Source organism: Antechinus flavipes, chromosome 3 (assembly GCF_016432865.1).
Source record: "Antechinus flavipes isolate AdamAnt ecotype Samford, QLD, Australia chromosome 3, AdamAnt_v2, whole genome shotgun sequence".
In the NCBI taxonomy this organism is placed as follows: domain Eukaryota; kingdom Metazoa; phylum Chordata; class Mammalia; order Dasyuromorphia; family Dasyuridae; genus Antechinus; species Antechinus flavipes.
In genome coordinates this window covers 339,798,779-339,823,756 of record NC_067400.1, presented here as the reverse complement: position 1 = coordinate 339,823,756, position 24,978 = coordinate 339,798,779, and the positions used below count along the sequence as shown (strand labels likewise).

Genomic DNA, 24,978 nt, shown 5'->3' with positions numbered 1-24,978 from the left:
GACTGAGAAGGAGCAGTAAGACAAGTAGGAAAAGTGCCAGGAAAGAACAACATCATGAAAGTTTAGAGAGGAAGGATGTCTAGGAAGAGATGGTGATTAATAGTTGGAGGCTGCACAGAGATTAAGAAGGGCGAGGACTAGAACTTAACCAATAAATTATACAAGAACCAAATTATTCATTATCATAGACAGAACAATTGCCTGGACATTACATTGATCCATAAAAACTTAAGAACAACTCAAAATTCTCATAACCTCCAAATTAAATGGAATGGAAAATATGGACATCTCATTAAGGAGATCAAAATCATGTGGGAAATACATATCATCCCTGTTGTCGTACTAGAATTGTACAAAAACTGTTATCAGTAAGTTTACAATTTCCATCCTAATAATTTTATCCTGTAAAATGAGTTGGAGAAGGAAATGGCAAACTCCTCCAATATTTTTGCCAAGAAAACTCTAAATGGAATCACAAAGAATTGGTCATGAATGAAAACAACTGAAAAACAACTTTATTCAATTTTGGAAAAGTGTTATTTTTATTCAGCTATGCAACAGGATTAGAAGAGATCAAGCATGTAGGAATAGCAACAGATTAGTGACTTGTTTCAATATAATTTCTATGTGAATCTAATCAATCAATAAACAGTTATTATACAACTATTATGTGCTTGGCATTGGGCTAAGTGATAAGCCCATAGAAAAAGATGAGAAGAATGTTAGAACAACTCACATTTATGTAGTGCTTTAAGATTTACAAAGCACAAAATGAATTATTTGCAAAGCATTTGGCATAGTATCTAGCATATAGTAGGCACTATATAATTATACTTCCCATCCCCCATGTTTGTAAGAAATTGAAGTAGATGGGAATTAAGTGACTTATCCAGGACAGCTAATAAGTGTCAGAGACTGAAACTGAATTTCTGATTCTGGACCCAAAGTCTATCTATTATGCTACCTTGCTGCCTCCATAATAACTAACACTTCTCCAACACTTCAAAATTTGCTAAGTGCATTTCTCCCATCAACCTTCTAAGGCAAATAGTACACGTATGCTCATTTTATATCCTGCAACTTTGTTAAAGTTGTTAATTATTGCAACTAATTTTTAGTTGATTCTCTAGGATTCACTAAGTATATCATTATATCATCTACAAGAGTGATAGTTTTGTCTCCTCTTTTCCTATTCTAATTCCTTCAATTTCTTTTTCTTCTCATTGCTATAGTTACTTTTCTAGTATAATATTGAATAATAGTGGTGATAATGAAGTATACCCATTTTAGAGATAAAACTCAAGAAGGATTAACTAATTAATTAATATTTAGGAAAGATTAAGTGATTTATCCTGGATTATAAGGTGGATTAGGAATAAAGCTAGAATTTGAACCAAAATATCTTCAGTTCAATTCAACAGATATTTGTAAAAATGCCTAAATGTGTATATAATACTATGCTACTCTTCTAGATATTGGAGAGATAGGCAGATCTATACTAGGCATAATCTACACCTAAAAAAGACAAATCCAATTAGCATAGTTCGGTAATGTCAGTGTCCTTTTGTTTATCTGTGGAGAGGAAGACCTTAGTGCAACAGTGATGAGCAAATATTTGAGGTTATGGATTAACTCAGGCAGCTGAGGCAATCATGGCGACAAGAAGACGATACAGCCAGTCCTCCACTGCCCACATTTGTAAGTTCTCCCCAAAATGATTTCTAAACCTTTAAAGTAGAATATATAAAATGCAAAACATAGAAAGGAAAGTGTGAGAGGGAAAAAAAAAAAACAAGAGAGGGAGGCAAAGGGAGAGTGCAGGAGGATAAGAGCAATATAGAAGTAAGCATGACTTGAGATAGAAGCTTGATATTCTTGGTATCTTCACAGGGTGGGTCTGAAAGCCAAGGAATATTTCAAGGAAACAAACAATTTTTGAAACGAAGGGGGCATAATTGGAAAATGAAATAGGTTCGTAGAATGAACTGAACTAAGTGATTAGTTGACACTTCTATGATAATGGGTATGCAAAGGAACCAAATGTCATTCTTCCAGTTTTGTCAGAGATTTTATTAGGATTTTAATTCTTTTCCCAAGGAGTATTGGAGGTCTAGAAGAAGCTGGAGGGCATAAAGAAATTGAAAACCTAGACCTAGGACCCATGACTTCCTGGCCAGAGCTATTTCTGTGTGGGTGAAAAATTTGTGGTGGGAGGGGGACAGGGTGGGAAAAGAATTAGGTGGGTCCTTCCTGGAAAAGTTCAGCTTTCTCTGTACAAATCTCACCATGTAGTTTTTCTTTATCTTCCCCTTTTCCTCCCTTGTTTTAAATCAGGTAAAATCAGGTTAAAATGAATATCAGTAGTCTTGAAGGAGAAAAATAAGTCAGAAAAATGAAAATGCTATTGCTTATAAGGGTGTGAATCGTAAAGGGAGGGAGGCCATCCCACCCATTTCAACTTGGATACAATTGGGGTGAAGACATGTCAGAATATTTTGCATATATGAATCTCAGGTCTTTTGAAACAAGAGTCGAAAGATCAACTTTGGTTGGTGTTTCTCTAAGTGATGGCCTAATCACTTAGGACAGAGACCTTCAAAGAATTGGCAGAGGACCATCACCTCAATGCCATTACTTAGAAATAGTTCAGCTACCCAATTAACTAATTCTTATGTTTTATCTCCTCAGACTGACTTCAGTACCTCCATTTTTCTTCTAGGTGGGATAGTTGGGAATGGAAGGGAGTAAGGGCAGAGAAGGAAACTTGTGTTAACTTCTTCTCTTTGCCAGGTATCAGTTCTTTCAAAATGTGGCATCTGGTGAGCTTCTTGGTGTTTGTGGCTTCCTGGGATTCACTTGGTGGACACGCCAACTCAGGTAAAAGGTGGATTCTCATCCCATAAAGAGATACAATACAATAAATATGCAGTTAATCAAATCTGCTGTAACACTGACAGGGTATATACTATAATGATGATGAGGAGGATGATTATGATGATGCTTTCAAATTAGTTCCCAGGGTCAGAATTGGAATGGATTCCTGCAAGATTGTGCTCTAGTAGAATGTGGACAAAAATCTCCTTTCCATTCCCTAGAGGTGACCTTCTTACTTGTGTTGAGGATCTCCAGTGATAGGGATTTGGTAGCCAATCTACTTCCAACAACCAATTTACATCTGTCATAGATTATCAACTCCTTCAAATCAAGGACTAGTTGATTTTTGTCTTTGTGTCTCCAGCATCTATTCCCTGCTTCACAGTAGGCACTTAAAAATGATTGCTGATGAATAAATGTGCAGTTAACTGACCAGAAAAACTTTTATAGTGGAAAGAACCCTGAATTAGGAAGTTGTATGCCTGAGTTATAGTTTTGCAAGATGCATCACAGAGGATGGATGGATGTAGAAAAAGGCTATTTGGTGGGTACAGGATGCTATCTTGGGAAGCTCTAGCCTATTGCAAAGGGAATTCACACTTCAGTTTGGGGATTAGACTCAGTGGCCTCTCAGGCCCCTTTTAATTCAAAGCTTTTGGAAAAAGTCAGAATTGGAAGTTGGTCCTTTGAGATTTGGTTTTTTTATCTTTAAGATGAGGGGGACTGGACTCTCTAAAGAGTCTTCTTGGTCAATGATCCCTTATTTTTTAAAAATGGACATTTAATTACCTAGTTCCTTAGATTATTTGCTGCAGTTTCATGGGTCTCCCCAACATGATGTCAAGTTTCCTGAATTCAGGAAGCATATTTCATAATATACTATATTGTACTATCAACATACCTAACATATATCTGAATATGCAGTTGTTGAAACATTTCAGTGATGTCCAACTTTTTGTGACCCCATTTGGGGTTTTCTTGGCAAAGAAAATGGAGTTGTTTGCCATTTACTTCTCCAGCTCATTTTACAGATAAGGAAATTGAGGCAAACAGTTTTAAGTAACCTGCCTAGATAACATGAGTAGTAATTGTTCGAGGTCAAAATTGAACTCAGGTCTTCTTGAACCCTGATTTCAAGTCCAGTGTTCTGTGTACTATGCCATCTAGCTGCCCTGAGAGGCAGTTTGGTGCTCAATAATTATTGGTTGATTTATTGGGGTAATCAAGAGTTTCCTTTAATTTTGTTTTTTCCTCATACTTCCATCTCTCCCTTATCAATTGATTTAACTTTGTGACATTAGATTAAATTTATTGTCTCCCCTTTTCTTCCATCCAATGTTCCAAGTGTATACTAATGTTAGTTACTATTCCTCTTTTCTTCCATGTCCTCTCTTTTTATATGGATGATTGTTGTACACTACTATATGCTACTCATTCTGAGGGATACAAAAATGTACAGCACACCTTAATGCAGGTGTTTGATACAACTTTTCTGGACTATTAAAGTAGCCTCTTATCTTGATCCACCCTCTCTGCCTCAATCCATCTGTCAAGATACTGTCATAATGGCTTTCTTTGTGCATACATTTGATCATATCACTTTCCAGCTCAATAACTTCAGTGGCTCCCTATTGCTTAGCAAATAAAATTCAAATTCTTTTGCTTGGCATTAAAAACTTTCCTTAATTTAGCAATACATTTAAAAATACTTTTAAATATTAAATACTTTTCAAAAATAATTTGTTTTCCCAATTACATTAAAAATAATTTTAACATTCTTTTTTCAAATTTTGATTCCAAATTTTCCCCCATTGAGAAAGCAGTTTAACATAGATTATACATATGTGATCATACAAAACATTTCCATATTACAAGAACTTATCTTATTTTACCTACTTAAAACCTCTATTGAAATGGAATATTTTTTGGTAGTTGAATTCTTCATTATCCTTTAAAACTCACCCCAAAGTTCAGCAGTTCCATGAAGTTCTCTTTAATACAATAGTGATCTTGCCCCAGAGATTTCACATAGCAGTCTGTTTTATAAATGTGCTGCTGCCATAGCCCTATTCTAGACGATGTGTTTTCTGAGGGCAGACAATACCTTTTCTAAATGTTTTACACTCCCTTCACTCAATACACAGCTCTATACAGAGAAGAAGCTCAATACATTTTAAGGAAATATTGAATGTTGAAACTATTATAGTCCTAGCCATGAATAGAGTCTACCATCTAATTAGGAAAATGAAGCATACATCCTGGGAAATTTAGGGGCTAAATTTCCTCAGAATTAACTCACTCTCAAGCAGTATAATAAATCTATGCCCCTTAACTTGGAAAAAAATATAAAATTTAGGGGAGAGTGAGGAGACCAGCCTGACACCTCCTGCTTCTGATCTCTCCTCTGGAGACAGAGGAAAGAAATAAAAAGGATACTGGTGGCCAAAAAGACCCATCATAGGAAGGAAAAGAGGATTCTGAAAAGGGAAGCTGGGGATAAATCAAAGGAACTTCTGTGGACTTCACAATTTCGCTGATGCCAGTTCTGGGTTCCTGGCCATGAATCACCACCCACCCTCAGGCTTACAGTCTTGCAGAGTGGTGGAAGTTCTGACTTCAATGTCAGGATTCAAATATTGGCTTACATAGACTTCTACTCATGCTCTTCCTACTGCACCCACCACTCCTCCTTTCTTTAGTGTTCTCTAGCAGCAAGAAAGCCAACCAAGTCTTGAGGATTCAGAAACGAGCTAATTCGTTCCTGGAAGAGATTAAACCTGGCAACCTGGAGCGGGAATGCCATGAGGAGATATGTGACCTGGAAGAAGTCCGGGAGATTTTTCCAACTAGGGAAGAAACAGTAAGTTGGGATTGCAATATGTCATATCCTCTCGTCAATGAACACTCACTACAAGAGGTTCTATACTGAGCAAGGAATCAAGTTCAGAGTCAAGTTAGAGGTCAGTTGGATGCTATTCTGAAACCAGCAGAGGAGCTGTTTTACTTTCCTGATTATCTAATTGTTAATGCTCTCATTCCTCCTTCTCTTCTCCTCCAGAGGCATCTAGGTGGTGCAATGGATAGATTATCGGGTCTGGAGTTATGAAGACCTGAGTTCAAATTCTTTCTCAGATATTCACCAGCTGTGTGATTCTGGGCAAATCACCTTATCTCCATATGCCTCCATTTCCTCATCTATAAAATGGGAATAATAATAGCATCTGCCTCTCAGGGTTGTTTCGAGGATCAAATAGGTAATAATTGTGAAGTGCTTTGCACAACAGCTGGCATGTAGTAGGTACTTATATTAGTAGGTAAATATTAATTTATCTTCTTTTCAAATTATTTTAGACTTATTTATTTCGATATTGAATGCTTTGTAAAATTTAACTTCCTTGAGAGTAGGAACTTTCCTTGTTGCATTTTTTTTTTTTTGCTTTGTTTTTATGTCTCCAGAACTCAGTGTAGTATCTTGCACATAGAAAGCACTTAATGTTTACTAGATTGAATTAGAATCTTAGAGATGCTCTTTTTTTTCCCTCTCTTCTTGTTCTCTCCTCTTTCTCTCGCTCCTTTTTCCTTCTCTGTCTGTCCCTTCCTGCCTTCTCTCTGTCTATCTGTGTTTCTATTTCTCTCTCAAACTTCTGGAGGATGGAGATCTTTGTGTTCAATTCTTCCATTCCTTCCTATTCACTACACCAACATGGAAAAAATGGATCTTTCTCCCCTCCACAACTCCTTGTAGACAAGAAACTGGGTTATTTATCCTGGGGAGCTAGATGAAAGGAATACTGCTGGTGAATAATAATGACAATGGCACTCCAAAATAGGATGAGTTTTTTCTTCCAAAGAATCAAGTCCAGTTTCAGATACTATTTTATTTTGCTGTAGCTGAGTTAGGACTTCTCATTTTGCAAAGATAGAAAACTGAGATCCATTCTGATTCAAAACAAGTATCAGTCTCCAGTTGGAGGCTCCCATGTGTTACTAGAATACTTCCATTTCTAGAGATCGCTTAGCTCATCTCCTTGACCAGGAGAAAGTTCCCAAACAAAAATTCTCCTTTCTCTGCTTGGAGAAAAGGGAGAAGGGACTGATGAGAAGAAAGAATCTTAAGGACAATCTGACTAATCAGCAATAATCTTGGAACAATTACCTGTGGGAAGGTAAGGGAAGAAGCATTAATTAAATACCTACTATGTGCCAGGTCCTGTGCTAAGCACTTTACAAATATTATCTCATTTGATTCTTGAAACAATGCTAGGAAATAAGTACTATTATTATTCCTATATTATAGGAATTACATAGTTTCCTTAAGGAAACTGAAACAAACAAAAATTAAGCAGTTTGCCCAAGACCACAAAGCTAGATCTAAGATCTAAGGCTGGATCTAAACTCAGGTCTTCCTGATACTAGAGCTAGCATATTATTCACTGCCCTAATTAACTGCCTCTGATTTGTTCCTATGGTAAGTGAATGGTGATCCCCAGGACAAAGCCTAGAGAATAGGATCTAGAATTAAAAGCAGAAGGTCACAAAATCACAAATGTTCATGGATAGGGTCAGAATAACCCTATTTTACAGAATGGGAAAGTTGAGACCAAGGAGAACTTGTCCTATGGCACAGTATAGGCCACCCTTTGCTTGGTCTTATTGACACAGCAACTTTTTTCCCATTTCTGACTTAGTATGGGCCTGCAGGCAGATATGTAAAACAGTGCTGTTTTGAGAAGAAATCTAGCCTGAAAGACAGATAAGTTTACCTATACTTGATGCATTTGTCTTGATCTAACCCTCCACTAAAACTTGTGTTTTTTCCCTTCACAGTTAGCTTACTGGTCAAAATATATGGGTGAGTATCAAATTTCTTATTGTGACTTTTGCTATTCCAATAGACATTAATTTCTTCTGGGTTCTTCCAGCTTTGCCTGACTTTTTCTTTAATTTTTAAGGAAAATTAGGAGAAAACACTATAAGCTTATTCTATCTGGAGATGGAAAATTGATTTCATGCTTTTTGAGACCTGTTACTATCCTCAGAATATCTTCTGTGACAATATCTGGCCCATTGAACCAGACTTACAGATGTACAGAGTATTCTTGGCCTCAGAGCCCCAGTCCATTTTCCTACCCTTAAGGAAAAGTACTTACTCCTTTGTCACATTCACACAATGTTTTAGATCTGCAAAAACCCTTGACAACCAGCCCTCTCTGGGGCATCCTTAAGAACTTTGGTATATATTTTCTCTCTCCAAACTGTGCCAAGCCTACCAGGATTAAATCAAACACTAGGAAATTGGCCAAAGCTGGGAGGATAAAGAAAAGACTGTTTTATGAACAATCTTCCCCACCTCATTATTCTCCCAATTCCCATCCTCTAAATATCTTCCAGATGGAGACCTGTGTGAGCCCCATCCCTGCAATAATGGGACCTGTATTGACGGTATTGGTAGCTTTCAGTGCATCTGCAATAAAGGCTGGGAAGGACGCCTTTGTGAGCATGGTAACTCTCAGAAGCTTATCTTTGATTTCTTCTCTTGACCAGAGACCCAACATGGTAGGTCAAAGTAGCATTTGCTAAGGAAGAACTGGGAACCCTCCCAACAGGAGAGGGTTTAGGGCTTTATAGCAGGAATGACTCTGGTCCCTTTTCACCCTAAATTAAGTTTCAATTTCTTTTTTTTCTAACTAAATCCCTGCCTACTTTCCTCAGGTATTTCAGAGAAAGATGATTAAAATTGTGGCAGTGGCAGTGTTTGACTAGGAAGTCAGAGAACATGTTTGAGGTGGGGAGCATAGCATGGAAAAAGGGGATAAAGTGAGAAGCTCAATGAGCTCAAACAGGAAGGAGCAAGTCTGAGGGGGGCAGCAAGCTTGGCTGGGACACAGATTTGTGTATTAGTGATGGGAAATTGATGAGTGGCTAAGTAGAATGTAAGCTTCTTGGGGACAAGAATGATTTGAATTGGTATCCTCAGTGATAATACAATAAGTGCTTAATAAATGTAGGAAAAAATCATAGGGTTTGGAATTGAGGGTACTTTATAACTCATCTCATGAAACCCTCTCATTTTACAAATAGAACTGAGACCCAGCGAGGTGAGGTCACAAAGTATTTGAGATCACAAAAGTGGCAAATATAAGAACTAGTATTCCATTCCAGGTCTCCGGTTCTAAATTCTACCTGATGCTGTTGAATTGAGAAGCAGGATTTTTCATAGGATCACATTCTTACAGTAGGGATTATTAACGTTTTTTTGAGTCATGGACTCCTCTGGCAACCTGGTAAAGCCTATAGACCCTTTCTCAGGCTAAACTTTTAAAATAATTAAATTTAATAATTTAAAATAATTGAAGGAAATAATCAATTTCAGTTAGAGATTAAAGAAAATAAAGATGTAATTTTTCTCCATCCAAGTTCACCCCTCACCCCAGAATTCTATTGGGGGAGAAGGGGAGGATCCCAGGCTAAGAATCCCTGCCTAGAGCTAGGAAGCTCAGATGCCACTTATTCCAACTCCTTCATTTTACAAATGAAGAAAATGTGGCCCAGGAAGGTTAAGAAACTTGTCCCCAAATCATACAGATAGTGAGCATCTGAAGAAAGATTTGAACTCAGGTCTTTTGATTCATATAATAGATTAAAGGACTATATAATGCTCATTAAATTAAACTGAGAAGTACATTCTTTCTTTGGCATACACTTTCCCTGAGCATTTTAGGAGGGCCATCATGTGAAAGACATTTTTCCATTTGTATGAAGTTATACTTATCAGTGTTGCCATCATCTATTTGTTCATACACCCCCTCAGACATAGTTCAGTATTGTTGATTAGGGATAAAAACCTACTTTCTCTTCTTTCTCCCTCCACCCCCCCCCCACCCCCCATGACCACTCCCTTTCAGAGTGTTGGGAACCTCCAGAGCCTGATTGATTAACTTCCTGCTCTTGTTTCTGTCTCAGTTGTGAAGTATACCAATTGCTCCTTAAACAATGGTGGCTGTGCTCACTATTGCATTGAGGACCTCAAGAATCAGCAACGTTATTGCATGTGTGCTTCTGGATACGAGGAGGATGACAACCCTATGGTGTGCAAACCTATTGGTGAGTGGGGAAACAGAAATGAGGATGGGGGAATTTATATCCAGGGCCTTTTATTTATACAAAAAGAGAAGATAGGGCAGAACTGGATCTTTGTGAGAGAACTAGCCATAATTTTTGGCTCCATTGTCATATAAGTATGTCATTTCACTGAGAGCCAACCCAAGAAAATTAGGAATCATTGAATTGTGTTTGTCTTTAGTGATCAAATTCTTTTCTTTTTTGATCTGACACGTCTTCTTATGGTGCCTTTCTTATGTTCCATTCCTTCAGAAACTTAATTCTCAACTGTTGGTCAAGTAATCTAAACTAAAGTGATAATCCATAATGACTTGAAATGGGAATTCTTAATTTGGGGTTATCAATCCCCATAAATAGATTAAAAAGGGTATATGAACTTGGATGGGAAAAATGCACTAATCACTAAATGAAATTTAACATTTCCTTTTAATTAATGTAAGCAACAAACATTTTTTCCAAGACTATCATAGGCTTCATCAGGATGCTGAGGGGCAAAGAACCTCTGGATTAGTGTGTTCCCATTGAGCATTCCCAGACCAATAGTGGAATCTCAGATATCAAAGAATGACAGGGGAGGCACATTTTGGCTGGGAGTTGAGTAGAGAGTCCACCTTATAGTCTAATATAATAAGGTGGACTCTTATTTTGTTTGTCCTTATGGCCAACCCTTATGGGTTGTTCATCCTATCTAATCCCTTCTTGATAAGTGGTCTTCCAGACTCCTACTTGAAGATTTCTAAAGAGAGGAGCCCACTACCTTCCAAGGTATCACTTTGGGGTTGTTCTAATTCTGAGAAATTTCCTGATATCAAGCCTAAATTTGATTCTATGTAGCTTCCATTGTTGCTTTTGATTCTCCCCTCTGGGGCTAAACAGAACAATCTAGTTTTGTTTTTTTCTTTGTTTTGTTTTGTTTTTTGCCAAATGACCTCCCTTTAAATACTTGAATATAGCTGCCATGTTCTGAGTCTTCTCCTCTCCTGATTAGACACACCCAAGTCCTTCAATTAATTCTCATACCACTTCTTTTGTAAGATATTCACTATTTCTTTAAGGAATAGTGTAACAATAAAAACCAGCTGCCACTGGACCCAGAAGAGGTCCAGTCCCCCAGAAGAGGGAGACAAGACTGAGTCACTTTCTTTTTCCACTGAGGGACCTGAATTCTGGACCCTCTACATGTGCATAGTCCTAATAGAGCCTAATCTCCAATGATAGGAGTGAGGTTCTTTTGTTTCACTCTCTGGCTTTATGATGATTGGCTCAAAATCCTAGAGAGAGTGATTTTAACTTGTTAGGCTTATGTTCAGGATCTCCCCAAAGGTAGAGTGAAATGTTCTTAAGGTACAATATAAATCATATATAGGACGGTATTTATTTCTTCTATAAAATGACATTTTAAATAAATACAAACCTCACAAATGCTCATCGGCTGAAATACTTAAGTATAGTAGTAACATTATGATCATTATACTTTCCAGGGAAATTAGGACAAACATTAGTATATGAAGCAAGAGTTGATAAATAGGCATTTTACACTTCACCTCAATTCTGCACTGTTCAGTCAATCCCCTTCAGATCCATACTTTCTTGTAAGCCTTTTAGGAGATAAGCTCTTCTTTTTGCTATTAGTCATATTTTCTGATTCTGGAGTTCCTCTTGTTGCCAATTTGTTCTTACTGAACTTTAATCTCTTGAAATCACAAGATTGACTCTAAGGGTGGAACTATCTATCTCAGGGTGATTACTTAATCACTCATATTCAGGAAAGAAAGAAAGAAGTATAAAGGCCCAGGCTTAGCTCTTCCATTCCTATTTTAGTTGCTATATGTTTAGAATTTGCCATTTTTGCTGAGGTGGGGAAGAATGGCTTCTCCTATCCCCAGCCCTCAATCTCTTACAGAGAATTCAGGGAAAACAACTTGCTACCTAGAAAAGTCAAAGGGAGAGAGTGTGCTGGAAACTGTCTCTCCCTTTTAATGACAGAATACTTCACGTCTCTTCAGAGAGAGGTCCAGAGAATACTCAGAGTTTACTATATCATATCAAAGCACCAAGTCCTTTCAGCATTGAGCCATATATTTTCCTGAAAGTATCTAGGGCATAGGTTCAGTACCACACCAATTGGACTCTAGGAAGAATAGCCTATGCTTTTTATTTTGGTGGTGGGGTAGGGGTAGCATGGAGGGGTTGCTGCCATTTATTTGTCATTACAATAGAATTTTCTGGGAATCAAATATAAATTTGCTGCCTACAATTTTCTGACTTTGTTCTCCTTTTAAAAAAATCAGGACATTTATCTTTTCCATCAGTCATTTTCCATGACCTTTCAAACATCAGCAATAGGAGCTCAGCAATCACCACCTGTCAATTTTTTAAGGCCTGGATAGTGACTAGAATTTATCAAGGATAATAATGTCCTCTCATTATCTTCTGAACTATTTTGAATATAAACTCCCTGTTAGCCATTTTCATCCTATTATTTCCAGGACAAAGAAAACAAAAATGGAATAGGAATATTGAATGGCCCATCTTTTCTTTATTCTCTTCAAGCTGTCTTGGGTGTCTCATCTCAGAAGTAGCATACATTCTACTTTAGAACAATTACCTTGAAGACACATTCTTGCTCTCAAGCCTCTCTAGGATTTGCTCTTTATTCTCAGAAGCTCTTCCTATGTCTCCTCTTAGCTAAATGCTTCCCCATTCCCCTTGAAATCTTGACTCAAATCTTACCTCTTTCATGAAGCTTTCCCAGATCACTCTGGCTACCTTTGTTCTTACAGTGCTTGCCATATAATACCTTATTCCAAGTCTACAACCCAGGTATTTAATGGTTCTCTAATTTTTATATATTTGTGTTTTATGATTGAAAATTCTTTAAGGTCAAGGACTATGACTGATCCAATATCCACCACAGTCCTAGTATAGAACTAACTGGGCATATGGTAGCTTTTATTTTTGATTAACAAGCTACATGCCCAGGCAACCTAATAAGTGCTTATTGTTGGTATACTGACTGATCTCTGAAGCGAAATAGCCGCAACCATGAAATGTTTGGATTGGAAAGGCTTTTAGAGACCCTTGATCCAAATGAAGAAGTAGAGGATGTAATTTACCTGAGATCACACAGCTGGGTCAGCATCACCAGTAAATCTGTAAGAAGGAGGTGACTATGAATAGATGGAAAGATACTGACCTGGCTGGATGTTCCTGTAAAGGACTTTTGAGGACTGAGCAGTTTGCCTATTTGATTTCTCACTGACAGTGTCTCCTTGTTTTCTAGCAAATTTTCCATGTGGGAAACCAAAGGTGAGTTACCCAATGCCAAATTCTGAAGGATTACAAATCCGAATCTTAGGAGGGAGACCAGCAAACAAAGGGGACAGCCCATGGCAGGTAAGAAAGTCTCCGTTCAGAATTATAACCACCTTTAATTTGTTTATTCATTCAAATAATTCTCAACTTTTTACTGCTATTACTACTACCCCTCCTCCTCACTACTACTACTATTATTATTACTACTACTTCTACTACTATTATTACTACTACTACTACTATAACTAGCTAGCATTTAATGGTACTTTTAGGTTTACAAAGAAATTTACAAATGTTATCTCAGTTTTAAAAATATTATCTAATTTTATCCTCACAACAATTTTAGGAGGTAAGTTCTATCACCCTCATTTTGCAGAGGAGGAAAAAGACAGACAGGTAAAATAACTTGCCCAAATTCACTTCCCTGAGGGTAGATTTGAACTCATATCTTCAGGGACCGGGCTCTATCCACTATACCACCTAGTACAATATAATATATCATACCCTCTGTATACAACATGAATAAAACACATTTTATGTCCTTGTGGAGCTTACACTCTAATCAGGGTGCTAAGGAATAAAAGAAATACACAAATGACATACATATAGAGATAAGATTTTTATACAAAAAAAAATCAATTCTTTCTGCTGGCTTTATGATCTTAATTTAGAACTATTAAACTCAAGGAGTGATAAAGCACCCAGGTAAGATGTATAGGAAGCATATGGAAATTTGAGTGAAGACTAGAGAAAGGGAATTGAAAGATTTTTACCTCCTTAGCATCAGTGATAGTCCCCCAGAAATGAAGGTGGAGCTCTCAAGATATATTAATGTGAATAATAAACACACTGAAGAAGATAAAGGAATAAGTGAAGTGAGGAAAATTATCAAAGATAAAGTTCTTTAAAAGATGAAGATAAAATTATGAAATTTGACAATTTTCAAGTAAAACAATGGATTCACTGAGAAAAAGAAAGAATTTTTCTAGAGGACAGAATGGATAAATTTCAAAATTACTCATCTAGAAGAATGGAGATTTTGCAAACAAAAGTAATAGATCTAGATGGGGGTAGATGGGTGCAACAAAACTCAGAGTGACAACCTAAGTGTTAACTTGTTGTCAAGTGCATGTAAAACAATGGATTCACTGAGAAAAAGAAATAATTCATTATTTATTTATTTATTTATTTTGTTGAGGCAATTGGGGTTAAGTAACTTGCCCAGGGTCACACAGCCATGAAGTATTAAGTGTCGGAAGCCACATTTGAACTCAGGTCCTCCTGACTTCAGAGCTGGTGCTCTATCCACCACTACCTCGCTACCCCAGAAGTAATTTTTCTAGAGGATGGAGTGGACAAGTTCCAAAAATATTCATCTAAAAGGGTACTTGGAAGTTTTGCAAACAAAAGTAATACATCTGGAGGGGGTAGAGATATTACAAAATTCATACTGACAACCTAAGTATTAAGTTATTGATGCCTCCTAAAAAGAAAGAATATTAGAAAATGTCTCAGGAATATTTTCTTCAACATTGTACCTCAGACCTCCCACATTCACAAATTCAACCTAACTAAACACAAACTTCAGGATTATAAAGATAAGTAGATTGTTTTATAAGCAGCCAAAAAAGAAAGACTCCATATCAGAAATTAGGAATAACAGAACTGGAATATAACAAGCTGAAAATCAAGGGAAACTGGATTTCATACCCAAATCAGCTGTTCCACAAAGCTGAACATATTCTTCAAAGACAAAAGTGGCCTTAGTTTCTTTTCCTCTGCCAAATGAATGGGTAAACTATCTCTAGTGTTCTTTTCATCTCTGAATCCTGTAAACTCTTGTTTCAGGTGATACTGTTGGACTCCAGGGAAAAATTAAAGTGTGGAGGTGTCCTTATTCATTCTTCTTGGGTGCTAACTGCAGCCCACTGTGTGGAACATCCAAAATACCTTACAGTAAGACTTGGTAAGGAAATTGCACATGGTCTCTCTGCTTGTGTTGGTGAAGGCAAGCTTGGGGTGTGGGAGAGATTGGAAAACATCTAATCATTTTCCAACTAATATCTGATATTTAAGAGACAACTTTAAGTTTCTTTTTGTTAATTTCTATGATCCTTCATGAGGTTTTAGAAACTTCTATGTGCCTGTGATCCTGTGTGTCTAGAGTCAGAAAAATACTGAAGAGATAGTCATTTTTTTTCCTGAGACTCTCCCTCGGAATTTGAACTATTTCTATTTTTATCAGGATTGAGGGAAAGGAAGAAACAGTGGTCTGAGTTTCCAGGGACTGCTTATTTCTGTATAGATGCCCAACTGATTTTGAAGAAGTAGTTCATCCTTGAAAAGGATTCACTAGGATCCAGACCAAGCAGTTCATCAAGGAAGGGTGACTGAATCTGAGTCACATTATCCCACTAAGTTTCCAGAGGCAAGAAACAGGGCATAAAGCCATCTGACTTATACTTCTGACTTTGCCTTAACTAACTGTGTGGTCTCTGGTTGTTACTTTTCCTAGTTAAACAACTGTCCTCTAGCAGTGTCTTCTACTATGAAATGGTAATGTGACACAATGAAAAGAAGACTTTAAGTGAATAGGAAGTGTCTAAATTTTACAGCACTTCCCATCCATGTCACATATTTACCATTATACTGTAAGGGAAATGGAATTAGACTGAAGACAGAAAATCTAGGTCCTACTTCTGATTGTTATTTACTAGCTTTGTGACTTAAATCACTTAACTCTTTCTATGATCTATGGTCCTCATGTAAAATGGTAATTATAAAATACCTGCCCTGTATATAATCCCTTTTGTTAAAAATATTGAATATTGAAGTGATAAAAGGCTTTATCAGATATTAGACTTCCATTTTGCAGTAAAATATTTACAGTCATCATCTCCGCTTCCTTCTCTATCACATTCCAATCCCCTGCAGTCTGGATTTAATTCTCATCAACATGATTGAAACTGCTCTCTCCAAGGTGATATGTGATTTCTCTACTGCTAAATGCTTGACCTAATGTTCTGTATATCTTTGAACAAATTACTCAAACTCTTGGTATATCTCAGTTTCCTCTTCAATAAAAGGGGAGAAAATAGTTGCCCTACCTCTTTCAAAGGGCTATTGTAAGGATCAGAACAGTTTTGCCAAATATGATGGGGTAGACAAATGTGAGTTAGGATCATAACAGTGGGACAATTCCCCAAACAGGGATCCCATGAAGATAAAGGGATCATATCCTGTCATAGTCATAGGGTTGGATCTGGAGGAGACTTTAGACAGCATTTAATCCACCCTCTTAGATTTATTGATGGAAAACTAAAGCTCAGAGAAGGAAGTGACTTGTTCAAGATCATATAGATAATAGAACCAGGATTCAAAAAAAAAATCTGGCATATAGGCTCACAGATTTAGAACTAGAAAGGACTTGAGAAGTCATTGAGCTCAATGTGGGAACATTATGGGTGAAATAATAAGAGGCAATATATTATTATGAAAGGAGTCCTTTTTTACTATATTGCAAGAGGTCCATAGGGTCATAGATTTAGAACTACAAAAGATTTGAAAGGTCATTGACTCCAACCCTCCCATTTTATAGATTAGGAAATTGAGGGTCCAAGAGGCTGTACAAATAGTTTCAGGGATGAAATTTGAACCTGGATTCTCTACTTCCCAAACCAGCATTCTTTTCGTTATTACAGAACTAGAGGGGAAAAAACACTACTTGAAAAGACACAGGAGACTCCATTAAACAGGACTTAACAGTTCCTATGTGGGAACATTATGGGTGAAATAATAATAAGCAATGTATTATTATGGAAGGAGCATTGATTGGACTGAGAGTCAAGAAATCTAGGTCTTAGCCCTGACTTTGTAATTACCTAAGCAAATATGGGAATTCACTTTATTTTATTTAGATCTCAGCTTCCTTATTTAGAATATCAAGTAAATAGATGTGAATTCTAAGGTTTTTAATCTATGATTCAGCATCCCTCCATTAAACATAATGATTCTCTATTGTCCAAATCTGTTATGATTAAAATAATCTATATGGAGAATGCTAGTCTGTTCTTTACCTTTTGAAAGAATTTCATCAGATTATTGTTATTGCTCTCCTGAGATAAGCAGCTTAAAATGGGAATAGGAATCTGATTTAGAGCTGCAATGAGGGATTATAAAATATGATCTAGAACAATCTCCTAATTTGACAGGTTTAAAGAGGTTCACTGATTTATCCAGTATCTCTTAAGCTATAATTGGCAGATTTGGGATTGGAACTCAGGTTTCCTGGCTCTAAATTCATTACTTTTTCCATTACAGCACAGAGTAGGCACAGAAAGTGAGGGTTTGTGGGAGTGATCCATTTCTTTCATCCTTTGAATTCTTTGAACCAAAGTTTACCCTATAGGAAAAAGAGGGAGAAATGAAATAATAGCATCAAGGACATTTCAGCTCCAGGATGCTAGATGTGTCCACCAAACACTTATTGAACCCTTATTATTTATATGACACCCTACTGGGTTCTCTGGGTAATAAAAATATAATCAGATTAAAATCAGGTCCTGGCCTTGAGGAGACTAATGATTTAAATCTAGGAGATCAGACATAACTTCATAAAAAAATTACTAATACAAGGCAATATTTAAGTATATGCTAAATAAATCCTACAGAAATGTCCAGATGATCAAAGTTTGTTCTTTTGCACTTTATTCTTCATATTGCTCTTTTCAGGTCCTAGTCCTCACTGAAAAGTGAACATCCCATGCTCTAAAACTGTCTTTTTAGCTCCCTCTTGTTCAGGATTCCCATTCCCTCAGTGTGCTGATTTCAAAAATCTGAATAAGATATTATTGATTTCTGACTGTATTAACCTCCCAGGAATATTTAGATTTCAAAAGAAGCTATACTTAGAAAGATAATGATTTAGTGCAAGCTGTATTTATTAATTGTCTGAGCTCCATTTGGGGTTTTGGAATTCATTGACTGGCCTACAGGTCTAGATGACCACCTGGGTAAAAGGAGCTTGGAGAAATTTAAACATATTTTGTATGAACTAATTGGTCTATATAATAGGGGAAAATATTATTAGGACTGTAATTCTCCCAGAGAAGCCACATTCTCATTATGTAAAATAACAGGATTTTATAGAGTATCTTTTGGGAGATGCCTCCTTAACTCAAATAAATGAATTTATAATGATGAATTTTCAGGTACTGTGATGGTCTAGCAATTAGTAAATATTTAGGTAATGGGGTTTCCCCATTGTAGCTTAAATGGATCCATTTGATTTTCTCCTATTTGATATTTCATCTCTTTGTCCTTACCAAGGTTGTGCCTTCTGCCTAGTTCTGTCTCTTGGAATCTCTTCATTCCTTCAAGGCTTAGCTCAAATCCTCCCACCTACACAAAGCTCATCTTGATCTCCAAACCTAACATTAATTGCTAGCATTTTCCTCCCACAACTATATTCTGAATTTACTTGTATTTATATTTTGTTATGTTTGTATATATATTTTATTTTAGATTAAGTTTTATTTTTTAAAAAACATAAGTTTTTTATTTTTAAAATATATGCAAAGATAGTTTTCAATATTTTCCTTTGCAAAACCTTGTGTTCTAAATTTTTCTCCTTCCCTTCTCCCTACTTCCTTCCCTAGACAGCAAGTAATCCAATACAGGTTAAACATGTGCAATTCTTCTAAACATATTTCCACATTTATCATGCTTATGCATATATATTTATACAAATACTTTGTATTTACTGATGTCTGCACACATGCTTCTGGAGGTCAATGATGGCTTCTGTGAATATCTTCCTACTCCCAGTGCTTAGCATATATGATAGGTGCTTCATAAGTATTTGTTGAATGAATTAATTGAATACCCACTCAACATAAACATAAAGACAACCCTCTCTGTGTGTGATTATGGAGAGATTCCCAATAGCTAACATTTATAAACTACTTGAGGTTTCCAAAACACTTTGCAAATATTATTTCAGTTTATAACAACCCTGGGAGATAGATACTCTTATTAAGATAGATACTCTTAGTAAGATCCCCATTTTATATACTGGGAAACTGAGGCATAAAGAACAAAAGTGATTTTCCAAATTACAGAGTTAGGAAGTGTTTGAGCTTAGATTTGAACTCACATCTTCCTGACTTGAAGTCCAGCAGGCTATCTATTATTCCTGTTTGTAAGATTGAGAGGTGAAAAGAGCGAGCCCAAGAGAATGTTCAGACAAGTCAGACTTGCTGCTTGTCGGCAGCATGCAATCCACAAAACTTTCTACTGCAAGAACCAGGCTAAACTGTAACCGGGAAATATTTAAGAAAACAAAGATTCGATACATTGTAGATAATGTTACTTTGTGGTTTTCTAAGGCAATATGAGGCTGTATGTATCCATTTCTGTCTGAGTTTAATATGTTCTGGAGCAGACTACATTTTCCCCAGAAAGATAACTGAGATTCACTGAGCATAATTGAATTGCCTAAGATCATATAAGTAGGAAATAGCATAGATGGACTTTAACTCTGATCTTTGATCTGCAATTCTAGCACTTTTTACTCTATACCAAACTACAGTCAAAACACAGAATAGAGAGACTCTAATCCCAGACTTTCTTTGAAGGAGTGCATACCTGTATATTTCTTTATGTGGGCAATCATTTGCAGGGGGAAAGAAATAGGTGGAGGAACAGTTTCTGAGTCTCTTTTTGCTTTTTTTCTCCTCTCTCTCCCCCTCTCTCTGGGTCTCCTGAAACCCCTTCTTTGTGCCAGGTGAATACAACATGCGGCGGTTTGAGAATTCAGAGATGGATTTTAGGATACAGGAAACTATTGTGCACCCAAACTACACCAAAAGTACCTCGGACAATGACATTGCACTGCTCTACCTGAACAAGCCCGTTGTCTTCTCCAAATACATCCTGCCCATCTGCCTTCCCAACCAGGGACTGGCCCATAGAGAGCTCATGAAGGTGGGGAAGGAAATGGTGATAACAGGCTGGGGTCGTCAGTTTGAAGAGTCCAAGAATCGCACCTATATTCTCAGGTTCATCAAAATCCCCCTGGCCTCTCATACCGAATGCTCTCAAACCATGCAAAACAGCATCTCAGAGAATATGCTCTGTGCAGGAATCCTTGGTGACCAGCGTGATGCTTGTGAGGGGGATAGTGGGGGTCCTATGATTACAGAATACCGGGGGACATGGTTCCTAGTGGGCCTGGTGAGTTGGGGAGAGGGCTGTGGGCGACCAAACAACTTTGGCATCTACACCAAAGTCAGCCAGTATCTCAGCTGGATGCAGGACCACATCAAAGCAAAAGAACTTTCATCAAAGAGTGAATCAACACCTTAGTCCTTAGAGAAGGACTCAGTGGAGTTCAGAGCCCAAAGTGAGATTATGCGCCTTCCGCTGGCATTAAACAGAGTGCAAAGCTTGCCCATGTCCATCCTTATTTTTCTCTTAATCTGAAAGCTATTAAGCACCTACGATGGATGGAGAGGAGATGCCAATAGAATATGACAAGAACCTACCTCCCTTTGAACTTGTCATCTAGCATCTCCCTACATACACATCTCCAGATAATGCCTTTGACCTACTTCTCCCTCATGCCTGGAATTTTCTCCCTCCTTTCTTTATCCTTTTGACATTCTTGGCTTCCTTCAAGATTCAAATCAAATGCCACCTGCTGTAGGGGTCCTTTCATTCACATGAATCTTCCATTTCAAAGTTTTCTTCCTCTTATTCTGTACATATCTTACTGCCCCTATTTATTTATATATTGTCACCTCTTTAGGAGCCCTCCATTAGTATGTAAGCTCCTTGAGGGCAGGAACTGATTTGGGGTTTTTTTTTGCCTTTCTTTGTAGCCCAACACCCAGCACAATGCCTGGAGGATATTTGTGTAATAATAAATATTTTCAATTAATTAACCTAAATAAATGCTTTATTGATTGAAAATGGAATGATATGTGTGGAACACTGGATTTGGTGTTTGGATGACCAGATTTTACTCTTGGACTCTATAAATGAGTACTTATGTGAAAATGGACAAATTATTTCACTTCTTCAGACTTCAGTTTTCTCATCTGTAAAATTACTGGTCTGAACTAGATTATTACTAAGGTTCTTGAGTTTCAAATATGATAGCTAAAGCATATCCATAATTACAAATTGACAAAGTAGAGATGAACCCTAATTTAAGAGAACTCCATATACATAACTCTTGACATACAGTTATTTATTTAAAAAAAAAGATTTCTGTAAATTTCAGTCAAAGACTTGTCAAAGACAAAGTTTAAAGACTTGGGTTTAAATTCTGGCTCTATCAATCAACTAAAGCAAGCATTTATTAAGATCCAATTATGTGCCAAGCACTGTGCTAATGATTAATAGTCCCTTCCTTTAAGAATATCACATTTTAATGGGGAGGCAAAATGTACAAAAGTTGGTACAAGCAAGATATGTACAGAACAGATTGGAGAAAACCTCTCAGAGGGGAAGGCTCTAGAAGCTGGGAGGAAATGAGAAAGATCTTCTGTAAGAAATAACACTTGGGTGTCATTTAAGACTGGAGTCTTAAAAGACTTAATTGTATTTTTATTGTCCAATTGTTTCAGTTATGTCTGATTTTTTGTGACCCTCTTTGGGGTTTTCTTGGCAGAAATACTGAAGTGGTTTGCCATTTTTTTCTCCAGCTCATGTTACAGATGAGAAAATTGAGGCAAACAAGATTAAGTGACTTGCCCAGGTTCATACAGTTAATAAGTGTCTGTGGCCATATTTGAATTCAGGAATGTTAGTCTTCCTGACTCCATATGCAACACTTGCCATCTACTTGCCACCTAGTTATCCCATTTATAACTGAATGATTTTAGGCAAATTATTTCCTCTCTCTGAGTTTCTTCAATGGTGAAAGGAAAAGGAAAGCATTGAACTTTAATCTGAGGTCCTTTGGAACTTTGCATTGTCCTTTATTTGTAGATCTTTAACTATTTGACAAAAGGTTGGGTAAGAATCATTGAAGGATTGTAGGAAAAGGTAGAGTTCAATTCTTAGGAGTCTTTGCTGGCTGAAATGTTGGTTAGGAAATAAGATAACTCACATCAGAAATCACAGTGTAAATCAATGAGAAGCAAGGAAGGGACTTATAAGTGTGATGATTTAAAACCAGTTTTTCAGCTCCACATCAATTGCATTAAGCCAAGGACTCTTAAGTATTAGAGGAGTAGACTCCTACTCTACTTAGTAACTTACTTTACTTAACTTCTAGTTTACTAGTTATAAAAATAAGGAGTAAAGTAAAATTAGGATTAGTAAGTTAGTAAAGTAAAGTTAGGAGTAACTCCTTTATCTTTACTCTATATTTAGTAGAACTAGGGGCAAAAGGAAAAGGTTTCATCTCCTATGTTTTCTGGTACTAAGGACATAGATTAGGGATGGGGAGCTTTTTTTTTCTGCCAAGGATCATTTGGATATTCATAACATCATTCAAGGGACTTGCAAAATTATCAGTTTATGGAACTCAAGCAGTAAGAAGTTTGTTGTACTTAGCTTTCAGCTCATCATTGACCGTAGTTGCCTTGGCAAATGATTTCACAGACCTTACACAGTTCCAGAAACTCTCTGCATTTCTTCATTGGTGTAAGGAAAAGAAAAGCATTGGACTGTATAAACTGAGGTCCTTTGGAACTCTACATTGTAACTATTTGACAAAAGGTTGGGTAAGAATCATTAAAGGATAATAGGGGAAAGTAGAGTTCAATTCTTAGGAGTCTTTGCTGGCTGAAAAGTTGGCCAGATGTTCCCCATCCTGATATAGACTTGAGAGGTGGAAGATCATAAATCATGTAGTCCAGCCTCTTCATTTTAATTTTCCATTATGACTTATACAGTTTAAATGCTTCTCTAAGATCATAACCAGAAGTCAGGTTTTTTTTCCCTCTTTATGCATTCATATTGTATCTTTTTTAATTACAGCTTTTTATTTACAAGTTATATGCATGTGTAATTTTTCAGCATTGACAATTGCAAAACCTTTTGTTCCAATTTTTCCCCTCCTTCCTTCCACCACCTCCCCGAGATGGCAGGTTGACCAATACATGCTAAATATGTTAAAGTATATATTAAATACAATATATGTATACATATGTAGAGTTATTTTGCTATACAAAAAGAATCGGACTCTGAAATAGTATACTATTAGCCTGTGAGGGAAATAAAAAATGCAGGCAGACAAAAATAGAGGGATTGGGAATGCTATGTAGTGGTTCATAGTCATCTCTCAGAGTTCTTTCCCTGGGTGTAGCTGGTTCAATTCATTACTGCTCTATTGGAACTGATCTCATTCATTGTTGAAGAGGGCCACGTCAATCAGAATTGATCATCATATAGTACTGTTGTTGAAATATATAATGATCTCCTGGTCCTGCTCATTTCACTCAGCATCAGTTCATGTAAGTCTCTCCAGACCTTTCCAGCAGTCAGATTTTGAATTCAGTTTCTCTGACTCCAGAACCAGTACTTTTTCCAATATATCATTTTATATCCAGCACTCAGGATAGTGTGATATACATAATAGGTGTTCAGTATATATGAAGACATAGACTAAGTCTCAGAGAATTAAGCAACATAAATATTTTTCTATGTTTCATGAGTTCTAATATTATTCCAGTTTCTAATATAATTCCAGTTGTGTGACCCTGAACAAGGTATTTAATGCTTTCCCCTGGGCCTTAGTTTTTCTATCCTAAAATGAGAATACCAAAACTTCACAGATGGGAAACAACAAATACTACAAAGTTTTGGATGGTCAAAAGAGGATATATTTGCCCTGTTTTTGTTGTTGTTGTTGTTTGTTTGTTTGTTTTTGTTTTTGCTGAGGCAATTGGGGTTAAATGACTTGCCCAGGGTCACACAGCTAGGAAGTGTTAAGTATTTGAAGCCAAATTTGAACCAGATCCTCCTGACTTGAGGACTGATGCTCTATCCATTGGGCCACTTAGCTGCCCCAGGTTTTTTGGGTTTTTTTGTGTGTTTTTTTTGGAAATGTGAGAGACCATTGAACTATCCAGGGATACAAATAACCTTTAGTTATTCATGGCCTAAGAACTTATCTTACATATTTCATAGAATCAGAGAATTTTAGAGTAGGAAGGGGCCCTAAATATCATCTGTGAGGAAACTGAGACCCAGGTCCTGTGATTCTCCTCTTTGTCCTTCTTGATGCCCATCTATAAAAGTGGGGACTGGAAGAAACAACATATCATGGAAAGAAGATGAGATTAGAAGTCAGGAGACTTGAGTACTAATTTCAGTTCTCCTTCCTGTGAGACATAGGTTTGGATGATTGGTGATGGTTCCCGATAAAAGATTGTGGCCATTTTAAAATTAAAATGTTTCCCAGGTTTCAATTTGTCTGAAACAACACCCATTCAGTGGTTAAAAGCTAGGTAAGAACTGAGGGTAAAAAAAGATGATCTAGTTTGTCCTCTCAAAAGCATCAGTCTGGAACAGGAAGACCCTCAGAGTTTCTGGACAGAACAGAGACAATTGCAATTTTCCCTCACTTAGAGCCATCAAAACCAAAACAAGGAGTAAATGAGACATGGACTGGGACCTATTATTGGCCAATCAGCGAGAGCCTGAGTGATTTGG

The 24,978-nt window shown here is 36.9% G+C and overlaps 1 protein-coding gene across 1 annotated transcript; it reads left to right on the top strand.

The window, feature by feature from the left end:
• The first annotated feature begins 1,652 nt into the window (after positions 1-1,652).
• Positions 1,653-21,287, top strand: PROC (protein C, inactivator of coagulation factors Va and VIIIa). Its single transcript, XM_051990625.1, has 9 exons — positions 1,653-1,698; positions 2,791-2,877; positions 5,574-5,734; positions 7,702-7,726; positions 8,266-8,376; positions 9,838-9,978; positions 13,280-13,392; positions 15,160-15,277; positions 20,096-21,287. The coding sequence occupies exons 1-9, from the start codon at positions 1,653-1,655 to the stop codon at positions 20,674-20,676; spliced, it is 1,383 nt and encodes a 460-aa protein (XP_051846585.1). The 3' UTR covers positions 20,677-21,287.
• Positions 21,288-24,978: the final 3,691 nt, after the last annotated feature.

Coding starts and splice junctions, on each gene's coding strand:
- PROC (XM_051990625.1), top strand. CDS start 1,653: ATGGCGACAAGAAGACGATACAGCCAGTCCTCCACTGCCCACATTT. Junction 5,735..7,701: donor TTCCAACTAGGGAAGAAACA/GTAAGTTGGGAT, acceptor TTCCCTTCACAG/TTAGCTTACTGGTCAAAATA. Junction 9,979..13,279: donor TATGGTGTGCAAACCTATTG/GTGAGTGGGGAA, acceptor CTTGTTTTCTAG/CAAATTTTCCATGTGGGAAA.